The sequence below is a fragment of the Akebia trifoliata genome, chromosome 3 (assembly GCF_017979445.1).
Source record: "Akebia trifoliata isolate Shusen 1 chromosome 3, ASM1797944v1, whole genome shotgun sequence".
NCBI classification, from domain to species: Eukaryota; Viridiplantae; Streptophyta; class Magnoliopsida; order Ranunculales; family Lardizabalaceae; genus Akebia; species Akebia trifoliata.
The window spans coordinates 57,426,385-57,446,066 of NC_141377.1; the positions used below are offsets into that span (position 1 = coordinate 57,426,385).

At 33.6% G+C, this 19,682-nt stretch overlaps 4 protein-coding genes across 5 annotated transcripts in view; all 4 read right to left on the minus strand.

Annotated features, from left to right (window-relative positions):
• The window catches only part of LOC147408299 (uncharacterized), a 25,126-nt gene extending 12,819 nt beyond the window's left edge, over window positions 1–12,307 (minus strand). The window contains exons 1-2 of the mRNA XM_086432677.1: window positions 11,131–12,307; window positions 3,463–4,208 (exon numbers count right to left, since the gene is read on the minus strand). Coding sequence (XP_086288803.1) covers window positions 3,463–4,208; window positions 11,131–12,214 — 1,830 coding nt within the window. The 5' untranslated portion in view covers window positions 12,215–12,307. The remainder of the gene's footprint in view (window positions 1–3,462; window positions 4,209–11,130) is intronic.
• Window positions 1–19,682, minus strand: part of LOC147408298 (uncharacterized) — a 61,034-nt gene that overhangs the window by 13,129 nt on the left and 28,223 nt on the right. The gene's annotated exons all lie outside the window — the stretch shown is intronic.
• The window catches only part of LOC147408300 (uncharacterized), an 84,539-nt gene continuing 64,863 nt past the window's right edge, over window positions 7–19,682 (minus strand). Inside the window, exon 3 of one of the 2 annotated variants that reach the window (XR_015177039.1) lies at window positions 7–240. The gene's annotated coding sequence lies outside the window, so the exon portion shown is untranslated. Of the gene's footprint in view, window positions 241–16,683; window positions 16,946–19,682 lie in introns of those variants that run through there. The other variant, XM_086437227.1, reaches the window with a different exon arrangement.
• Window positions 6,713–11,117, minus strand: LOC147408301 (uncharacterized). Its single transcript, XM_086432915.1, has 2 exons — window positions 10,070–11,117; window positions 6,713–8,339 (listed from the first exon to the last, which is right to left on the minus strand). Exon 1 carries the CDS (start codon window positions 11,115–11,117, stop codon window positions 10,077–10,079), a length of 1,041 nt encoding a protein of 346 aa, XP_086289041.1. The 3' UTR covers window positions 6,713–8,339; window positions 10,070–10,076.

Sequence of the window (19,682 nt, forward strand, 5' to 3'; positions counted from 1 at the left end):
AAAACACTTGCATTCGCAGATGCAACCAAGCGTGGCCTTAGCTTCCTTTTTTTACTTCACCCCCATCCCGGCCCACATACAAACCTAAAGTTAAGACTTTTTTTAAAACTAGGTTCGTGACTGCTCCTCTGGTCAGAACTACTGCTCATTACTAGACTCCAATGAAAGGGTGTGTGTGGGGGTGTAAATTGAGCCCGTTGGCCGCCCGATAAAACAAGGGTTAAGGCCTCCATATCAAACCTGCAAGGATGGATCCAGACTAAATAATTTTCAGCCCATCAATTCGGGTTGGACTATGGCTAATGGTGCCCAACCCGGCCAGATCTAGCCCTCTATTATATATTTTGGAAATATGAATAAAATAGTTAATTAGATAAATATTTTTCTAATAAAAGTAAAATATATTATATAATTGTAATTTAACTTTTATGTATAATAATTAAAGGTTAATAAGTCATTAAGTACAAATTCGATCGGATAATCTTCAAATACATAAAACAAATTATTTAAAAATAAAAAAATAAAAACTCTTTTCATTTATAAAATACATTAAATTCTAGTTATTTTATTTAGTTCAAACCTGACCTAAGTCAAGACCGAGCCCACTAAGATTGGGCTCAGACTTCGTTGACTTAGGCCCAATAGGTAGAGCCCGCCTATTTAGGGTTGGGTTGGGACTCAATTGAACCAGGCCCGAACCAGCTCATTACTGCTCTAAATGACTTGACCGAATGTACATACACCTAAATAACTTGACAGAATTTTATTGACTTCGATGATACTTTCAGAATGTCATACTAGTCATATCCAATTTCTTTGACGAGCCAACGTGAAGGACAATTCACCTAAGACAATTCGTCATGAATGTTTCAAGCATACTTATAATCGTGATTTTTCAAAATTCAGGCAACTCTGGCAACTCAAACTCGATCTCGACCGACTGACATGGATGCTATCACAGACAACTCATCTGATATTTTTGGAAATATTGGAACTGTGGAGTCTGAAATGAGTCCCACAGTAAGTTCAATGCCCACTCTTTCTACTAATAAAATTTGTTGTATAAGGCCTGAAAATAATCTTGAAAAAAAAACAGTTTCGAATAAGAGAATATAAACCACCTGTATACTGGAATTTGTTTTTGCAATTTTCAACTAGTAAAATTGTAAAATGAAACTCATCAATGTTCTTTAGATCATCATATCCCCCTCCCCAATTCACATGTTTCTATAAAAACAAATGGGCTTTCCATTGATTCACAAACAGGAAAGAATATTCTTTTCAAATATAGTAGTTGAGCATTGCTTCCCAATGGCCACGACTCGATTGTTCATTTAGAGGTCCACATCTTTCTGCTAAGAGTTGTTATCCATATCATTTCTGCTACCACAAATTTAGAAGTTCAATATTATTGACAAAAACAAACCAAAGAATGTGATAATTGTCAAAAAAAAAATCATTTCACTATAACAAAATGTGATTTTGCGGTGAGTTTCCTTATTCTATTTGACAATGGAAAAACATAAAATCCATTATGTTTCTCATTTACATACAAATTAAGAACTATACTTCACTTCAGACCCTAAATACTAAAAGCATGGTATCTAAGTACTTTTACAAGGCAAACACAGAAATTTTGATGGGCAACAAATCACTCATGACAACCTCTATAAATACACAAAGAAGGAAATGAAGTCAGATCACTAAACCAATAAACCTGCAAAAGCCAAGTATTAAATCCACACAAGAAGTTTGAAAAATATAAACAAACAACCCAAGATTTTGCTCAAATACCTGCCCAACTGATCTGAATAACAGAAAATTCAATAACCAATGAAAACCATACCAGATTGAGTGAAATTACACCGATCATCATAAAAGTGGTGAAACGAGGGAAAAAGTAGAAACACCCAAAACTAAAACTCCACAATTAAAAATACCAAAAAACCCATATCTTGTAGTGAATTAGTGATTGATACGGCCATTTAACTTCTAATGCCATTAAAATAAGTAGTGAACAATGATTATGTCATGAATCAAGGCTTCCTTTTTTTTTTTTTCCGTGTTGTTTTCCACCCATGGGGTGATAAATTATGGCAGTGTGCATCAACAACTTTCCCAACAGGACCACATAGCATCACTTCCGCTTCCAACTCTTTATACAGCCACTGATCTCAAGTTGAAAAAAAAATAAGTTTGGCTAGTAAAAAAGAAAAATAGTTTTTAGTACCCATTGCTACATTAGGTGCTTTGCCATAAAATTATACAACCTTGACACAAGAAGGTTGGAAAAAATAATTTAAAAGAACACAGAAAATATACATTTCTATTCAAGGACCAGAATTATCTGCCATTTGTGAAATCTTTAATTCATTCATTAGGAACAAAGGTAACTAGTAATATGTTATTCATTTTAGTATGTATTTAAGGTGTTTGATGAACTTAGGATTCCTAAAAGCCTGAAATTCATTCATAGGGATGTGCCACAATTTCGGTTGAGACTTTGATAATGGACAAGCTTAGATTGGAAGATAGGAACCAGTTGTAGACAAAGGATGCTATTAATTATTTAATGAAGTAAGATGAATGATCTAATTAGGAATATGTAGCTTTAACAGTTGAGGTTGCTGGTTATCAAATAAAAAACAGTTGAGGTTGCTAGATTTTAATGGGTTTCATGATATTAAAGGATTATGAAATGGAGTTCGGCTATATGATGCTGGAGCAGTGCACACGTATCTATGGCTCAAAATCAGATTTATCCATATTCTTTTGGACATCTTAATCCATCCCACTTTCAGTTCAATCTGAAGTCCACCACAACGGTCCAACAACACCTAAGGTCTAGTCTAGTCTGATATCATGATTCATGATAGGATGTGGCAGTTTTTTACACTGGCTGTAAACTTGACACAAACCTCATTCATTATCAGAAATTTTTTGGGCCAAAAATGCAGTGCAAAGGAAACATGTGGAGAAAACACAAAAGTAAGATGATTGAGATACTTACACACTTATGCCTTAAAACATTATCATGGAAATCATTATCATCGTGAACAAAAAAATTCTAGCAGAAATAACATAAAATTAAAACATTTACTCCTTAAAATAACTTGCGAAGTACTACCTCAACATTGAGTATCTTACCTTTACCTTAGCCCTCTGGCAAGAATTTACGAAGCATCTCCATATGCTCAGGATCTGATCCATCCCTTACAAGCAAATTCACTACCATAGCCGCGGTGTCTGCATTTGCTGAGACCCCTCTCAACCATTTCATTGAGAAAATGCATTGCCTTAGGGATACATTATTTTGGATCAATCCTTGAACCATGATATTGGAATGTAACATCATTTGGAATAGAGCCCTTCTTTTCCATTGCCATGAACAAATCTTCAGCTTCTTTCAACATTCCTCCCTTAAGAAAACCTTTGAGCATTGTGGCATATGTTATAGTGTCAGGGTCGAAGATCTTTGTTGAAAGATTGCAAAAGAATTCCTTTGCCGCATTTATGTTCCCAAGTTTTGCATAAATTATCAATAATGATGTTGTAAGTTACAATATCAGCTTTCAATCCATTGTTTTCCATCTCATTAAGTAGTTTCATAGCCTCAGAAAGGTAATTGTTTGTCCACAACCCATCCAACAATGTATTGTATGTGATGATATTCGGAATTTGGCCAAATGTTTGCATCTCATTGAAAAGCTCTTGAGCAGCCACTACTCTCCCAACCTTGCACAACCCATCCATAAGTGTGGTGTAGGTAATTGTGTTGGGAGTCAATCCCTTGCGATGCATATCTTCAAAAAGTTGCTTGGCCTCGTCCAATTTCCTATCCTTGCAATAGCCATTGATCAAAATGCTATAGCTGTAAACATCAGGTTCATGACCACTACTCACCATTGAATCAAAAACATATTTTGCCTCTGTCATATGGCCTTGCAGACAATATCCATCCATCATCGTACTGAACGTGACTATGTCGGGCTTTTCGCCTCTTTGAATCATCCATTCCAATAGTTTATGTGCTTCTTTGGCCTTCCCTTCTTTGCAAAGTGCATCCACTAGTATACTCATTATGAATACATTCGGGGAGATGTTGAAATCTAGCATTTCATTGAATAACCTTGTTGCTTCTTTCCCTTGACCTGACCTGTATAGTCCATGAATCAAAGAGCTGTATGTGGCAACATCGGGCTCAACACCTCTTTGAGACATTATTTCTAATACATTGAGTGCTTCCTAGTCCTCCCATCTTTGCAAAGACCATCTATCAGAATGTTGAAGTTACTACATTAGGCATGACTCCACGTTCACCATGCCATTGAAAAAGCGTTGCAGCCTCTGTCCACCGACCAAAACTGCATAGACCATGAATTAAAGAGCTATAAGTGACGAATTGGTATGATGTCTTTGTCAATCATTTCTTGAAAGAGGTTCAGAGCATCATTTACCCGGCTCTCCTTACAAAGTCTGTCAACAAGTACTATACATGAATATCAGGGCTTCCATTTTCCTTTCTCCATCCCTCGGATTAACCTAAGAGCCCCATTAACATCCCCACTCTTGCAAAGTCCATTAACTATCGTACCATAAGTAATTTCATTGTATGGATACCCATTCTCCACTATTTTGTTAAACAACTCTATCCCTTGAGTTACTTTATCCTCCTTAAAGAAACCCTTAAGCAGAGTAGTCAAAGTTACGCAATTTGGTTCGAACCCACGTTTGAGAATGTTTTCCAAAAAAAGCAAACTGATATCCATCCGACCCAAGTTGCAGTAACAAAAAATTTTATCAATATGTTAAATGTAAAAATCAGGTTGGATTTCTACAGAAATTATTCATCATATCGGTAAACATAGATAAGACAGTAGAATACTGTTTCATCTTGGAGATGGCTCCAAACAATTGATTAAAAGAGAGAATGGAAGGCATGGGTCGCATTTGAACCAAACGATCGAACAAACCAATGCCTCATCAAACCCTAGGGTTCCAGTTTTTACACTTCTCTCTTACTATATTTTCCAAATGGGACTTAATCTTGTAGGGATTTGAGTGTGGTGGTTTTTGTAGAATACAACGAAGGGAGAAACAGAGAGTGTACCAACCTTTTGATGAATCAAAATGGCAATAACATGTCTTGACCATTTCATGACTGAATCTCTTCGTAACATCATCCTTACAAAATCGGAAACACACATTGAAAAAAATAAAATAATAGATACTTACGTTTTAATCTCTTGACCATTTTTTAACAATTATGATCCTGCGTATCCCGAAGCAAATTACCTACGATTCTGTGATGAGCATAGGGGTGCGTCAAAAAATTATTATTCTTTCAATAATATTCAGTGGGTACCTATCGATCATATGTACAAAAATTCAGTACTATTGATTATCACAAAAATAAAAGATTCGGTACTCTAGTACACTGAGTTCAAATATTTATATGAGAAAATTTTATTCAATAGATACTTATCGATTCAACGAAAATATGTTCAGTCAGAAGCTATTGAACATAATATGTAAAAATATTTTCAAATCCTTTGATCTAAAATCATAATGTTGGAGGTTTTAATAATGATTTTTTCATTTTTGTTAGGGACTAGATGAAAAAAATATATATATTAAAAAAAAAATTAATTTTAATTGATTCAACTTCTCACAAAACACAAAAGAAGATATATGAAAAGAAAGTGAGAGAGAGTCATGGAGAAGTGGTAGTAATGTGTTTGATTAGTGAATTTTAGGTAAATTGAAGATAATAAAATTGAAGGGATAATTATTAGAGTAGTAGTAGAGGAAAGATAATATAACTAGAGGAGTATTATTGGAAATGAAGGTAATGAAAGACCAATAAAATTTAAAGTTGTTTTCAAGATTCGTAGTGAAATTAAATTTCAACTCCTTTTTATGTGGGATAATAAAAGCAATGGGATTCACCGTTGTCTTTTATTATATAGATTTTATAAAATAAGTTGGATTGAAAGATGTTGAATTATCCCACAAAAAAAAAAAACGAAAAACTTACTTATTACAAATTATATAATGAGAGATTAAGATTGAAAATGTATTTTTGTAATTTTAAACAAATTAACTAATGTAGTTATAAGAGTCATGCTCTTCAATTGCAGTTATATTTTTTTTAATAATTATTGTTTGTAGGGGAATTTTTTATAACAAAATTTAGGGTTAATTATCTTTATTATGTTTTACTGCCTCCTATCTACCAACTAACCATAGATAAGGGTTAGTTGCCGTAAAATAAATATTATAAAGAGAGACTAATTTATTGAAGATTTTGTATTGTATAACAATAAATCCCTCAACGTGATATGTTTCCAATTTTTTATTGCAGGCAGGAAATATCAAAAGATAAATGTTTTTTAACTTTTGCCTCATAAAAATATAATAATAATAATAATAATAATAATAATAAAATGTCTGATTAAATTTTTGAGAAAATCTTGATCTCTGTCTGATATTAAGTTAGGTTTGTAAACATAAACTGATATGAAGTGAATATATATATTTTTTGTTTGCTAGGCATACAAGTGAATGTATATATAAGTGCAATTAAATCTTTAACTAGAACTCATTAACATTAAGTCATGGGTTTCCTTACTAAAGAAGTTTATACATTATTGTTATCATTAAAATAAGAAACCTTGCAAATGATTCTCCTATTTATAATACAAATATGTTTCACCCTCTGATTAAAATAGGATTGTCTTTAATGGCATGTCGGGAAGAAAGGATTGACTTATTTATTGAAAGACGCACAGAACTTTTCTCAAAAACATCAAGTTCATCCGCCAAAAATATACATGCAAACCATAAAACAAATCAAACCGAGCTAAGGTCGGTGTGGTTCGGTTCTAGGGATTGGCAATATCTTAAAAACCTAATTGAATTAATATGTTTTTAATAAAAATAAATAGATATGTAGGTGGGTATGTTGAGCTAAGGTCGGTGTGGTTCGGTTCTATGTTTTTATTTGGTAGATGAATATTATGGGGGTAAAGAGTATATTCGATAGGTTATAGAGTTATTATTTATGTTTTGACATTAAGTGGGTATGTCGAGCATTTTAAGTTTGTGCAAATAACATCACCCTTTTATAACTCATACTTTGTGTCGTCTTGACTACCATAAATACTGAGTAGACTTGTAGAAGTTAAATTATATTACATAAGATAAATCATTTAGCTTGATTTATAATTACAACAATTTACTTGTGCCATCACCATGGACATCCTCTTTAGGGTTAACGTAGGGTAGATGGAGAAAGACAATAAATTTGGATGGATAATCATTAGAGTAGTAATACAGGAAAAATAATAAAACTAGAGGAGTATTCTTGGAAAGAAAGATAATGGAAGAACAATAAAATTTAAAATTACCTTCAAGATTCGTAATAAAATTAAATTTCAATCCCTCTTTTTGTGGGATAATAAAAGCAATAGGGTTCACCGTTGTCTTTTATTTTATAGATTTTATAAAATAAATTGGATTAAAAGATATTGAGTTATCCCAAAAAAAAAAAAAAGGAAAAACTAACTTATTACAAATTATATAATGAGAAATTAAGATTGAAAGTGTATTTTTGGTGAAAGCCGAAAAATTGAACCCGTCCTGAACCAGCTCATTACGGCTCTAAATGACTTGACCGAATGTACATACATCTAAATAACTTGACCGAATTTTAATGACTTTGATGATACTTTCAGAATGTCATACTAGTCATATCCAATTTCTTTGACGAGCCAATGTGAAGGACAATTCACCTAAGACAATTGGTCTTGAATGTTTCTTAAAAGCATACTTATAGTCGTGATTTTTCAAAATTCATGCAACTCTTGCAACTCAAACTCGATCTCGACCGACTGACATGGATGCTACCACAGATAACTCATCCGATATTTTTGGAAATATTGGAACTGTGGAGTCTGAAATGGGTCCCACAATAAGTTCAATGCCCACTTTTTCTACTAATAAAATTTGTTGTATAAGGCCTGAAAATAATCTTTAGCAAAAATAGTTTCAAAAAAGAGAATATAAACCACCTGTATACTGGAATTTGTTTTTGGATTTTTCAACTACTAAAATTGTAAAATGAAACACACCAATCTTCTTTAGATCACCATATCCCCCTCCGCATTTCACATGTTTCTATAAAAACAAATTGGCTTTCTATCGATTCACAAAGAGCAAAGAATATTTCTTTCCCAAATATAGCAGTTGAACATGCTTACCCAATGGCCACTAACTCGTTTGTTCCTTAGAGATCCACATCTTTCTTAAGAGGACTTGATCCATATCATTTCTGCTACCTACAAATTATAGAAGTTCAATATTATTGACAAAAACCTACCAAAGAATGTGATACTTGTAAAAAAAATTCATTTCACTATAAAAAAAATTTGATTTTGCGGAGAGTTTCCTTATTCTATTTGACAATGGAAAAACATAAAAAATTAAGTATCCATTATGTTTCTCATTTACATACAAATTAAGAACTATACTTCACTTCAGACCATAAAAACTAAAAGCATGGTATCTAAGTACTTTTACAAGGCAAACACCGAAATTTTGATGGGCAACAAATCACTCATGACAACCCCTCTAAATACACAAAGAAGGAAATGAAGTCAGATCACTAAACCAATAAACCTGCAAAAGCTGAGTATTAAATCCACACAACGAGTTTGAAAAAAATAAACAAACAACCAAAGATTTTGCTCAAACACCTGCCCAACTGATCTGAATAACATATAATTCAATAACAAATGAAAACCGTACCAGATTGAGTGAAATTACACCGATCATCATAAAAGTGGTGAAACGAGGGAAAAAGTAGAAACACCCAAAACTAAAACTCCACAATTAAAAATACCAAAAAACCCATATCTTGTAGTGAATTAGTGATTGATACGGCCATTTAACTTCTAATGCCATTAAAATAAGTAGTGAACAAAGATTATGTCATGAATCAAGGCTTCCTTTTTTTTTTCCTGGTTGATTTCCACCCATGGGGTGATAAGTTATGGCAGTGTGCGTCAACAACTTTCCCAACAGAACCACATAGCATCACTTCCGTTTCTAACTCTTTATAGAGCCACTGATCTCAAGCTGAAAAAATAAGTTTGGCTAGTCGAAAAAAATAGAGTTTAATACCCATTACTACATTAGGTGCTTTGCCATAAAATTATACAACCTTTACACAAGAAGGTTGGAAAAAATAGTTAAAAAGAACACAGAAAATATACATTTCTATTCAAGGACCAGAATTATCCGCCATTTGTGAAATCTTTAATTCATTCATTAGGAACAAAGGTAACTAGTAATATGTTATTCGTTTTAGTATGAATTTAAGGTGTTTGATGAACTTAGGATTCCTGAAAGCCTGAAATTCATTCATAGGGATGTGCCACAATTTCGGTTGAGACTTTGATGTTGGACAAGCTTAGATTGGAAGATAGAAACCAGTTGTAGACAAAGGATGCTATTAATTATTTAATGAAGTAAGATGAATGATGTAATTAGGGATAGGTAGCTTTAACAGTTGAGGTTGCTAGATTTTAATGGGTTTCATGATATTAAAGGATTATGAAATGGAGTTCGGTTATATGATGTTGGAGAAGTGCACACGTATCTATGGCTCAAAATCAGATTTATCCATATTCTTTTGGACATCTTAGTCCATCCCACTTTCAGTTCAATCTGAAGTCCACCACACCAGTCCAACAAGACCTAAGGTCTAGTCTAGTCTGATATCATGATTCATGATAGGATGTGGCAGTTTTTTACACCGGCTGTAAACTTGACACAAACCTCATTCATTATCAGAAATTTTTTGGGCCAAAAATGCAGTGCAAAGGAAACATGTGGAGAAAACACAAAAGTAAGATGATTGAGATACTAACACACTTATGCCTTAAAACATTATCATGGAAATCATTATCATCGTGAACAAAAAAATCCTAGCAGAAATAACATAAAATTAAAACATTTAATCCTTAAAATGACTTGCGAAGTACTACCTCAACATTGAGTATCTTACCTTTACTTTAACCCTCTGGCAAGAATTTACGAAGCATCTCCATATGCTCATGATCTGATCCATCCCTTACAAGCAAATTCACTACCATAGCCGTGGTGTCTGCATTTGCTGAGAAGCCCCTCTCAACCATTTCATTGAGAAAATGCATTGCCTTAGGGATAGCATTATTTTGGATCAATCCTTGAACCATGATATTGAATGTAACATCATTTGGAATAGAGCCCTCCTTTTCCATTGCCATGAACAAATCTTCAGCTTCTTTCAACATTCCTCCCTTAAGAAAACCTTTGAGCATTGTGGCATATGTTATAGTGTCAGGTCGAAGATCTTTGGTTGAAAGATTGCAAAAGAATTCCTTTGCTGCATTTATGTTCCCAGTTTTGCATAAATTATCAATAATGATGTTGTAAGTTACAATATTAGTTTTCAATCCATTGTTTTCCATCTCATTAAATAGTTTCATTGCCTCGGAAAGGTAATTGTTTGTCCACAACCCATCCAACAATGTATTGTATGTGAAGATATCCGGAATTTGGCCATGAGTTTGCATCTCATTGAAAAGCTCTTGAGCTTCCACAACTCTCCCAACCTTGCACAACCCATCCATAAGTATGGTGTAGGTAATTGTGTTGGGAGTCAATCCCTTGCGATGCATATCTTCACAAAGTTGCTTGGCCTCGTCCAATTTCCTATCCTTGGAATAGCCATTAATCAAAATGTTATAGCTATAAACATCAGGTTCATGACCACTACTCACCATTGAATCAAAAACATATTTTGCCTCTGTCATATGGCCTTGTAGACAATATCCATCCATCATCGTACTGTATGTGACTATGTCGGGCTTTTCGCCTCTTTGAATCATCCATTCCAATAGTTGATGTGCTTCTTTGGCCTTCCCTTCTTTGCAAAGTGCATCCACTAGTATATTCATTATGACTACATTCGGGGAGATGTTGCGATCTAGCATTTCATTGAATAACCTTGTTGCTTCTTTCCCTTGACCTGAACTGTATAGTCCATGAATCAAAGAGCTGTATGGCAACATTGGGGCTCAACACCTCTTTGAGACATTATTTCTAATACATCAAGTGCTTCTTTAGTCCTCCCATCTTTGCAAAGACCATCTATCAGAATGTTGAAGGTTACTACATTAGGCATGACTCCACCGTTCACCATGCCATTGAAAAAGCTTGCAGCTTCTGTCCACCGACCAAAACTGCCTAGACCATGAATTAAAGAGTTGTATATCGCAACATTGGGCTCAACACCTCTTTGAGACATTATTTCTAATACATCGAGTGCTTCATTAGTCCTCCCATCTTTGCAAAGACCATCTATCAGAATGTTGAAGGTTACTACATTAGGCATGACTCCACCGTTCACCATGCCATTGAAAAAGCTTGCAGCTTCTGTCCACCGACCAAAACTGCATAGACCATGAATTAAAGAGCTATAAATGACGACATTAGGCTTCCATTTTCCTTTCTCCATCTCTCGGATTAACCTAAGAGCCCCATTAACATCCCCACTCTTGCAAAGTCCATCAACTATCGTACCATAAGTAATTTCATTGTATGGATACCCATTCTCCACTATTTTGTTAAACAACTCCATCCCTTGAGTTACTTTATCTTCCTTAAAGAAACCCTTAAGCAGAATATTCAAAGTTACGCAATTTGGTTCGAACCCACGTTTGAGAATGTTTCCAAAAAAAGCAAAACTGATATCCATCCGACCCAAGTTGCAGTAACAATTTATCAATATGTTAAATGTACAAAAATCAGGTTGGATTTCTACAGAATTATTCATCATATTGGTAAACATAGATAACACAGTAGAATACTGTTTCATCTTGGAGATGGCTCCAAACAATTGATTAAAAGAGATAATGGAAGGCATGGGTCGCATTTGAACCAAACGATCGAACAAACCCAATGCCTCATCAAACCCTAGGGTTCCAGTTTTACACTTCTCTCTTACCATATTTTCCAAATGGGACTTAATCTGGTAGGGATTTGAGTGTGGTGGTTTTGTAGAATAGAAGAAGAAGAAGGGAGAGACAGAGAGTGTACCAAGCTTTTGATGAATCAAAATGGCAGCAACATTTCTTGAACATTTCATGACTGAATCTCTTCGTAACATTAACTTACAAAATCGGAAAAACAGAACAAAAAGTCACACACATTGAAAAAATATAATTGAATACTTGATATTCAATCTCTTGAATAGTGGGGGGCTGACCGTTATGTTTTACTATATATCTTATAAAATAAGTTGGATTAAAAAAAAAAAAAAAAAAAGAGAAAAAGCAACTTGATTCAGTTTGGGGTCAAATTGGAACCAAACCGACAAAGAGGATTCCCCTAAATAAGAACTAGAACCGAGCCAAATTCCATTGGAACCAACCCAACCCAAGTCGAACTAATGTCAATTTGATTTTCTAAATTGTCAATATTCTATAAATTGTAAGTAATATTTTTTAATGAAAAAATAAATATATAATAAAAATAAAATTTCCTAACTCGTAAAATTATTCATAACAATTATTATATATATATATATATGGAAATGTTCAGCACCCAACAATTTGCCCAACATGTTTTGTCCTACATAGGTTAGAAGTTTTGGAATGGGCTGATTTTTGGTGAGGATGATCTCTACGGTTAGATCATCCTCACCAAAAATCAGCCAATTCCGAAACTTTTAACCCCATGTTTATAAGTTGAAAAATTGTGGACCGTCCATTTTTAGTAAACCATTTGTGATGGGATTATGAGTCTTGGAATGAGCTGATTTTTTCTGAGGATGATCTCCTCACCATAGAGATCATTCTCACCAAAAATCAACCTATTCCAAAACTTCTAACCCATGTAGGATAAAACATGTTGGGTAAATGGTTGGGTGCCGAACGGTACCCATATATATATGGGTGGTGTTCTTTTGAAAAAATCTTAGCCAACATTCTAGAAAAAACATTTTGTCTTATATGAGTTAAATTTTTTAGAATGAGTTGATTTTTTGTGAGGATGATTTCTATGACGAGAAAATCATCCTCACAAAAAATCAGCAAAGTCTGAAATTTCTAACCCTAGTTTATAAGATGAAAAATTGTGAATCGTCAATTTTTATTGTTAGTTTGTAACCACTTTTAATGGGGTTAGAAGTCACAGGATTGGCTGATTTTTTGTGAGGATGATCTACTGACTATAGAGATCATCCTCACAAAAAATCATTTCATTTCAAAACATTTTAGCCATATAAGACAAAACTTTGTCTAGAATGTTTGCTAGGATTTTGTCAAAAAAACGCTACCTTATATATATATATATATATATATATATATATATATTGTTCGATCCTCGATTTGATTTAGTTCTATATAAGTTTGATTCAAGAACCGAACCAAATTGATCGGTTCTCTATTTTCGTAACCCGGAATCAAACTGCAACTTGTTCCAAATTGAACCAAATCATTATAAAGCTATCGGTTTGATTCGATTCTTGGTTTGAACTAGACCAACTTGCACCCTAGTATTAATTACATTTATTTTATTAAGTTACACTAGTAAGTGGTATGTGCAAACGCACAAGTATCAAAAGAGTTTATTTTAATTTAAAATATTGAGTAAAAGGTATATAAAGATTACATAGTCAAAAAAGAATTTTGTAATTTTCAAAATTAAACAACATAATTATGAGGACGTGGATTAGTAATTTTATTGGGCTTTTACCAAAATCATCCCAATTATATTATTAAATTTAAGTATAATTATGGCCACTTGAATTTGGTGTCAATCACTTTTATTCCCCTTCTCCCATTATAAATTACAACAATAAGGAAGATGTAGTTACATTACTACCTTAACTACAACATAACATGATTTGGTGTCTTTATACATTTTTACATGATACAACATAATTACTTAACTGCATGACTTAATCCGAAATAGAAAGATTGGTCGTAATAATGAATATATAAAAAAAATCTCGCTCTTCGTGTTGGATAGCCTCCTCCCCCATGTTTGTTGGATGGTCTCAATGTATTTTAAAGAGAGAGAGAGAGGATCACGATCTTGATCGTAAAAATCATGTCGACATCAAGATAATATTGATTCAGCTAATGAATCGTAGATTTTTTTTCATATTATCATAAATATAAATAAAGGTATTTTATGGAAAGAGTAGGGTCCAATTGGTTATCCATCTATTCAGTTTTTAGGTGGACCCACCTTGTTATTAGGAATTGATCATCTGTAGCAAGAGTTCCTTGTGGTACATTTATAAAAGTCTATAAAACACTATAGTCAAAAGAAAGAAAGAAAAAAAATCATTGATTCCTCTTGGATTAATTATTTAGATCAGATTGTCAAATATATATATACATTTTTTTAGTTTGATCGAGTGTTTAGAATGGACGATCAGTGAACTTCTAAATTTAAATGAACCAAGGTCATTCTCTAGATGATTTGACGCACTATCAATTGTTGGTTAGCATTATAGGGAACTCGCGCTACAGAGGATCTGCTCCTCTTTTTATAATCAAAGTAAGTTGAATGAACGTTTTGTTTCTCCAGCTCGAAAGAGCGTCCAAACTAAGAGATATTTACGAAAACGTGACCAACTTTTGACGAGTTTATGATCCCTGCTCATTATTATTTGTTCATTAGGTTGTTCACATCTTGGTTAAAATAAACAGTGAGCCGGAATTGTAAATTCATCAAATTCTGCTTACGAAATGGTAATTTACCCCCAAACTAAACTACATATCTTCTGAGAGAGATCGTATATTACGGTCACACCACCTTATTCATCAGAAACAAACACAGGGAAATTACTATGATCTATGGGGTATGGATATCAATTCTTTATTTTTAATAATCACACACTTCTGATTTTTTCTTTGTATTTGAAAACCCTTCGAATGAGAAAAGCTCTTGGCATTCTTAAGAATGGTTATGAGAAAGAGAGACATAAATAAGTCTCTCTCATTTTTCTTTTGTTTTCTCTTAAAGGTAAATTGTGTAATGGGTTGAATATGACAAAATTCTGATTCCAGCTCACCATTTATTTTAAACCCGTGTCACTATAAAAACCAGCAAGATTGTCACTTTAGAAAAATATTAGGACTCTCAATCGATTGGATCAGACCCAAAATCCAATCCAATAACTTCGGGTTTGGATTGATGTTTTAGATTTTGATAAGGATCCAATATCTCATTGGATTGGATCTAGATCAACCCTGTCCCAATCTGATAAGGACCTGATCCGATAATATGTAGAAAGTATATATATTATATTATATATTTGTTGAAAAGCATGACATTTATTCAGAATTTGTATATAAATTCGGGTTTGGCTCGATCCAGATCCGATTTGATTATAAATGGATCAGTTTTGATTCTTAATATTGAGTTTTGATAAAATAAAATTAAAAAGCCCAATCCAATAAGGTTCTTATCCGATTCTTATCAGATCAGTTCAGGATCTGATCCTTATTGGGTCAATACCAAATCAACCCCGATCCAATCCATTGACATCCCTAAAATTTCTCTCTCTCTGCAAGAATATATATTGACTTAGGTGCTGTTTGTTAAACTGAAAAATGAAGAATATGGCTGACAAAATGAAGAAAGAGATTTTGTTTGGGAATTTTGACTCCAAATGGTAACGTCCGGAAAGGAATTGAGATTGTAAAAAGATTTGACAGAAAACTTCATATCCTTAATAACTTCCTAAGCTAGAAATATGTCAATCTGGATATGAGAAATCCATTCAATTAGCCACAATCATTGAAACTTCTAAAACTCAAATCCCATGAAATCATTTCAAGTAACCTGTGCGCTCATCGTGTTGGTGTGTGGTAGGGCTGTTCAAATCAAAGTCCAATAAGTATCAGATGGGGGTTTTATCGGATCACAATATTAAGATCCAGATCCAATCCATTAACAAGTGGATCAGGTCCGGATTAGGTCAAACCCAATTTTTGTATACAAAATCTAAATAAACTATTATACATATTTCAACAAATATATAATATAATTATATACTTACTAACATATTATCGGATCGGGATATGGTTGATCCAGATCAATATCCAATCCAATAAGATATCGGATTCTTATAGGAATCCAATTCAAACTTAGAATTGAACCAAACCGATAGCTTTGGCTGGTTCAGTTCAGAAAAGTTCTGTTTCGATTTTGGATTACAAAATTGTAGAACTGATCAATCGGTTCTCTTCGGTTCAAGGCTTTATGGAGTCAAACCAAATTGAAATTGAACTCTTATAAAATAAATAAATTTCTTATGTATTGGAGTATGAAGAACTCATTGATTGGGTTGATCATACAATTTTGAGGAGAAGCTATCAAAGTTTTGTAAGATTTTTAAATTAGTGGTTGCCAAAAATTTTATAATAATTTGGGCTTAAGTAAATATTTTAATAATTTTTATATTTCACAACTCAAAATCTTTTAGAGAACATTTTTATAATAAAACCCAATGGCTTAAGTTCAATGCCCACTTTTTCTACTAATAAAATTTGTTGTATAAGGCCTGAAAACAATCTTTAGCAAAAATAGTTTCAAAAAAGAGAATATAAACCACCTGTATACTGGAATTTGTTTTTGGATTTTTCAACTACTAAAATTGTAAAATGAAACTCACCAATCTTCTTTAGATCATCATATCCCCCTCCCCATTTCACATGTTTCTATAGAAACAAATTGGCTTTCTATCGATTCATCAAGAGCAAAGAATATTTCTTTTCCAAATATAGTAGTTGAGCATGCTTACCCAATGGCCACTAACTCGTTTGTTCTTTAGAGATCCACATCTTTCTTAAGAGGACTAGATCCATATCATTTCTGCTACCTACAAATTATAGAAGTTCAATATTATTGACAAAAACCTACCAAAGAATGTGATACTTGTAAAAAAAATTCATTTCACTATAATTTTTTTTTGATTTTGTGGAGAGTTTCCTTATTCTATTTGACAATGGAAAAACATAAAAAATTAAGTATCCATTATGTTTCTCATTTACATACAAATTAAGAACTATACTTCACTTCAGACAGTAAAAACTAAAAGCATGGTATCTAAGTACTTTTACAAGGCAAACACCGAAATTTTGATGGGCAACAAATCACTCATGACAACCTCTCTAAATACATAAAGAAGGAAATGAAGTCAGATCACTAAACCAATAAACCTGCAAAAGCCGAGTACTAAATCCACACAACGAGTTTGAAAAAAATAAACAAACAACCCAAGATTTTGGTCAAACACCTGCCCAACTGATCTGAATAACATAAAATTCAATAACAAATGAAAACCGTACCAGATTGAGTGAAATTACACCGGTCATCATAAAAGTGGTGAAACGAGGGAAAAAGTAGAAACACCCAAAACTAAAACTCCACAATTAAAAATACCAAAAAACCCATATCTTGTAGTGAATTAGTGATTGATACGGCCATTTAACTTCTAATGCCATTAAAATAAGTAGTGAACAAAGATTATGACATGAATCAAGGCTTCCTTTTTTTTTTCCTTGTTGATTTCCACCCATGGGGTGATAAGTTATGGCAGTGTGCATCAACAACTTTCCCAACAGGACCACATAGCATCACTTCCGCTTCCAACTCTTTATACAGCCACTGATCTCAAGTTGAAAAAAAAATAAGTTTGGCTAGTAAAAAGGAAAAATAGTGTTTAGTACCCATTACTACATTAGGTGCTTTGCCATAAAATTATACAACCTTGACACAAGAAGGTTGGAAAAAATAATTAAAAAGAACACAGAAAATATACATTTCTATTCAAGGACCAGAATTATCTGCCATTTGTGAAATCTTTAATTCATTCATTAGGAACAAAGGTAACTAGTAATATGTTATTCATTTTAGTATGTATTTAAGGTGTTTGATGAACTTAGGATTCCTAAAAGCCTGAAATTCATTCATAGGGATGTGCCACAATTTCGGTTGAGACGTTGGACAAGCTTAGATTGGAAGATAGAAACCAGTTGTAGACAAAGGATGCTATTAATTATTTAATGAAGTAAGATGAATGATGTAATTAGGGATAGGTAGCTTTAACGGTTGAGGTTGCTAGATTTTAATGGGTATCATGATATTAAAGGATTATGAAATGGAGTTCGGTTATATGATGTTGGAGCAGTGCACACGTATCTATGGCTCAAAATCAGATTTATCCATATCGTTTTGGACATCTTAGTCCATCCCACTTTCAGTTCAATCTGAAGTCCACCACACCAGTCCAACAAGACCTAAGGTCTAGTCTAGTCTGATATCATGATTCATGATAGGATGTGGCAGTTTTTTACACCGGCTGTAAACTTGACACAAACCTCATTCATTATCAGAAATTTTTTGGGCCAAAAATGCAGTGCAAAGGAAACATGTGGAGAAAACACAAAAGTAAGATGATTGAGATACTAACACACTTATGCCTTAAAACATTATCATGGAAATCATTATCATCGTGAACAAAAAAATCCTAGCAGAAATAACATAAAATTAAAACATTTAATCCTTAAAATGACTTGCGAAGTACTACCTCAACATTGAGTATCTTACCTTTACTTTAGCCCTCTGGCAAGAATTTACGAAGCATCTCCATATGCTCATGATCTGATCCATCCCTTACAAGCAAATTCACTACCATAGCCGTGGTGTCTGCATTTGCTGAGAAGCCCCTCTCAACCATTTCATTGAGAAATGCATTGCCTTAGGGATAGCATTATTTTGGATCAATCCTTGAACCATGATATTGAATGTAACATCATTTGGAATAGAGCCCTCCTTTTCCATTGCCATGAACAAATCTTCAGCTTCTTTCAACATTCCTCCCTTAAGAAAACCTTTGAGCATTGTGGCATATGTTATAGTGTCAGGTCGAAGATCATTGGTTGAAAGATTGCAAAAGAATTCCTTTGCTGCATTTATGTTCCCAGTTTTGCATAAATTATCAATAATGATTTTGTAAGTTACAATATTAGTTTTCAATCCATTGTTTTCCATCTCATTAAATAGTTTCATTGCCTCGGAAAGGTAATTGTTTGTCCACAACCCATCCAACAATGTATTGTATGTGAAGATATCCGGAATTTGGCCATGAGTTTGCATCTCATTGAAAAGCTCTTGAGCTTCCACAACTCTCCCAACCTTGCACAACCCATCCATAAGTATGGTGTAGGTAATTGTGTTGGGAGTCAATCCCTTGCGATGCATATCTTCACAAAGTTGCTTGGCCTCGTCCAATTTCCTATCCTTGGAATAGCCATTAATCAAAATGTTATAGCTATAAACATCAGGTTCATGACCACTACTCACCATTGAATCAAAAACATATTTTGCCTCTGTCATATGGCCTTGTAGACAATATCCATCCATCATTGTACTGTACGTGACTATGTCGGGCTTTTCGCCTCTTTGAATCATCCATTCCAATAGTTGATGTGCTTCTTTGGCCTTCCCTTCTTTGCAAAGTGCATCCACTAGTATATTCATTATGACTACATTCGGGGAGATGTTGCGATCTAGCATTTCATTGAATAACCTTGTTGCTTCTTTCCCTTGACCTG

Coding starts and splice junctions, on each gene's coding strand:
- LOC147408301 (XM_086432915.1), bottom strand. CDS start 11,117: ATGTTGCCATACAGCTCTTTGATTCATGGACTATACAGTTCAGGTCAA.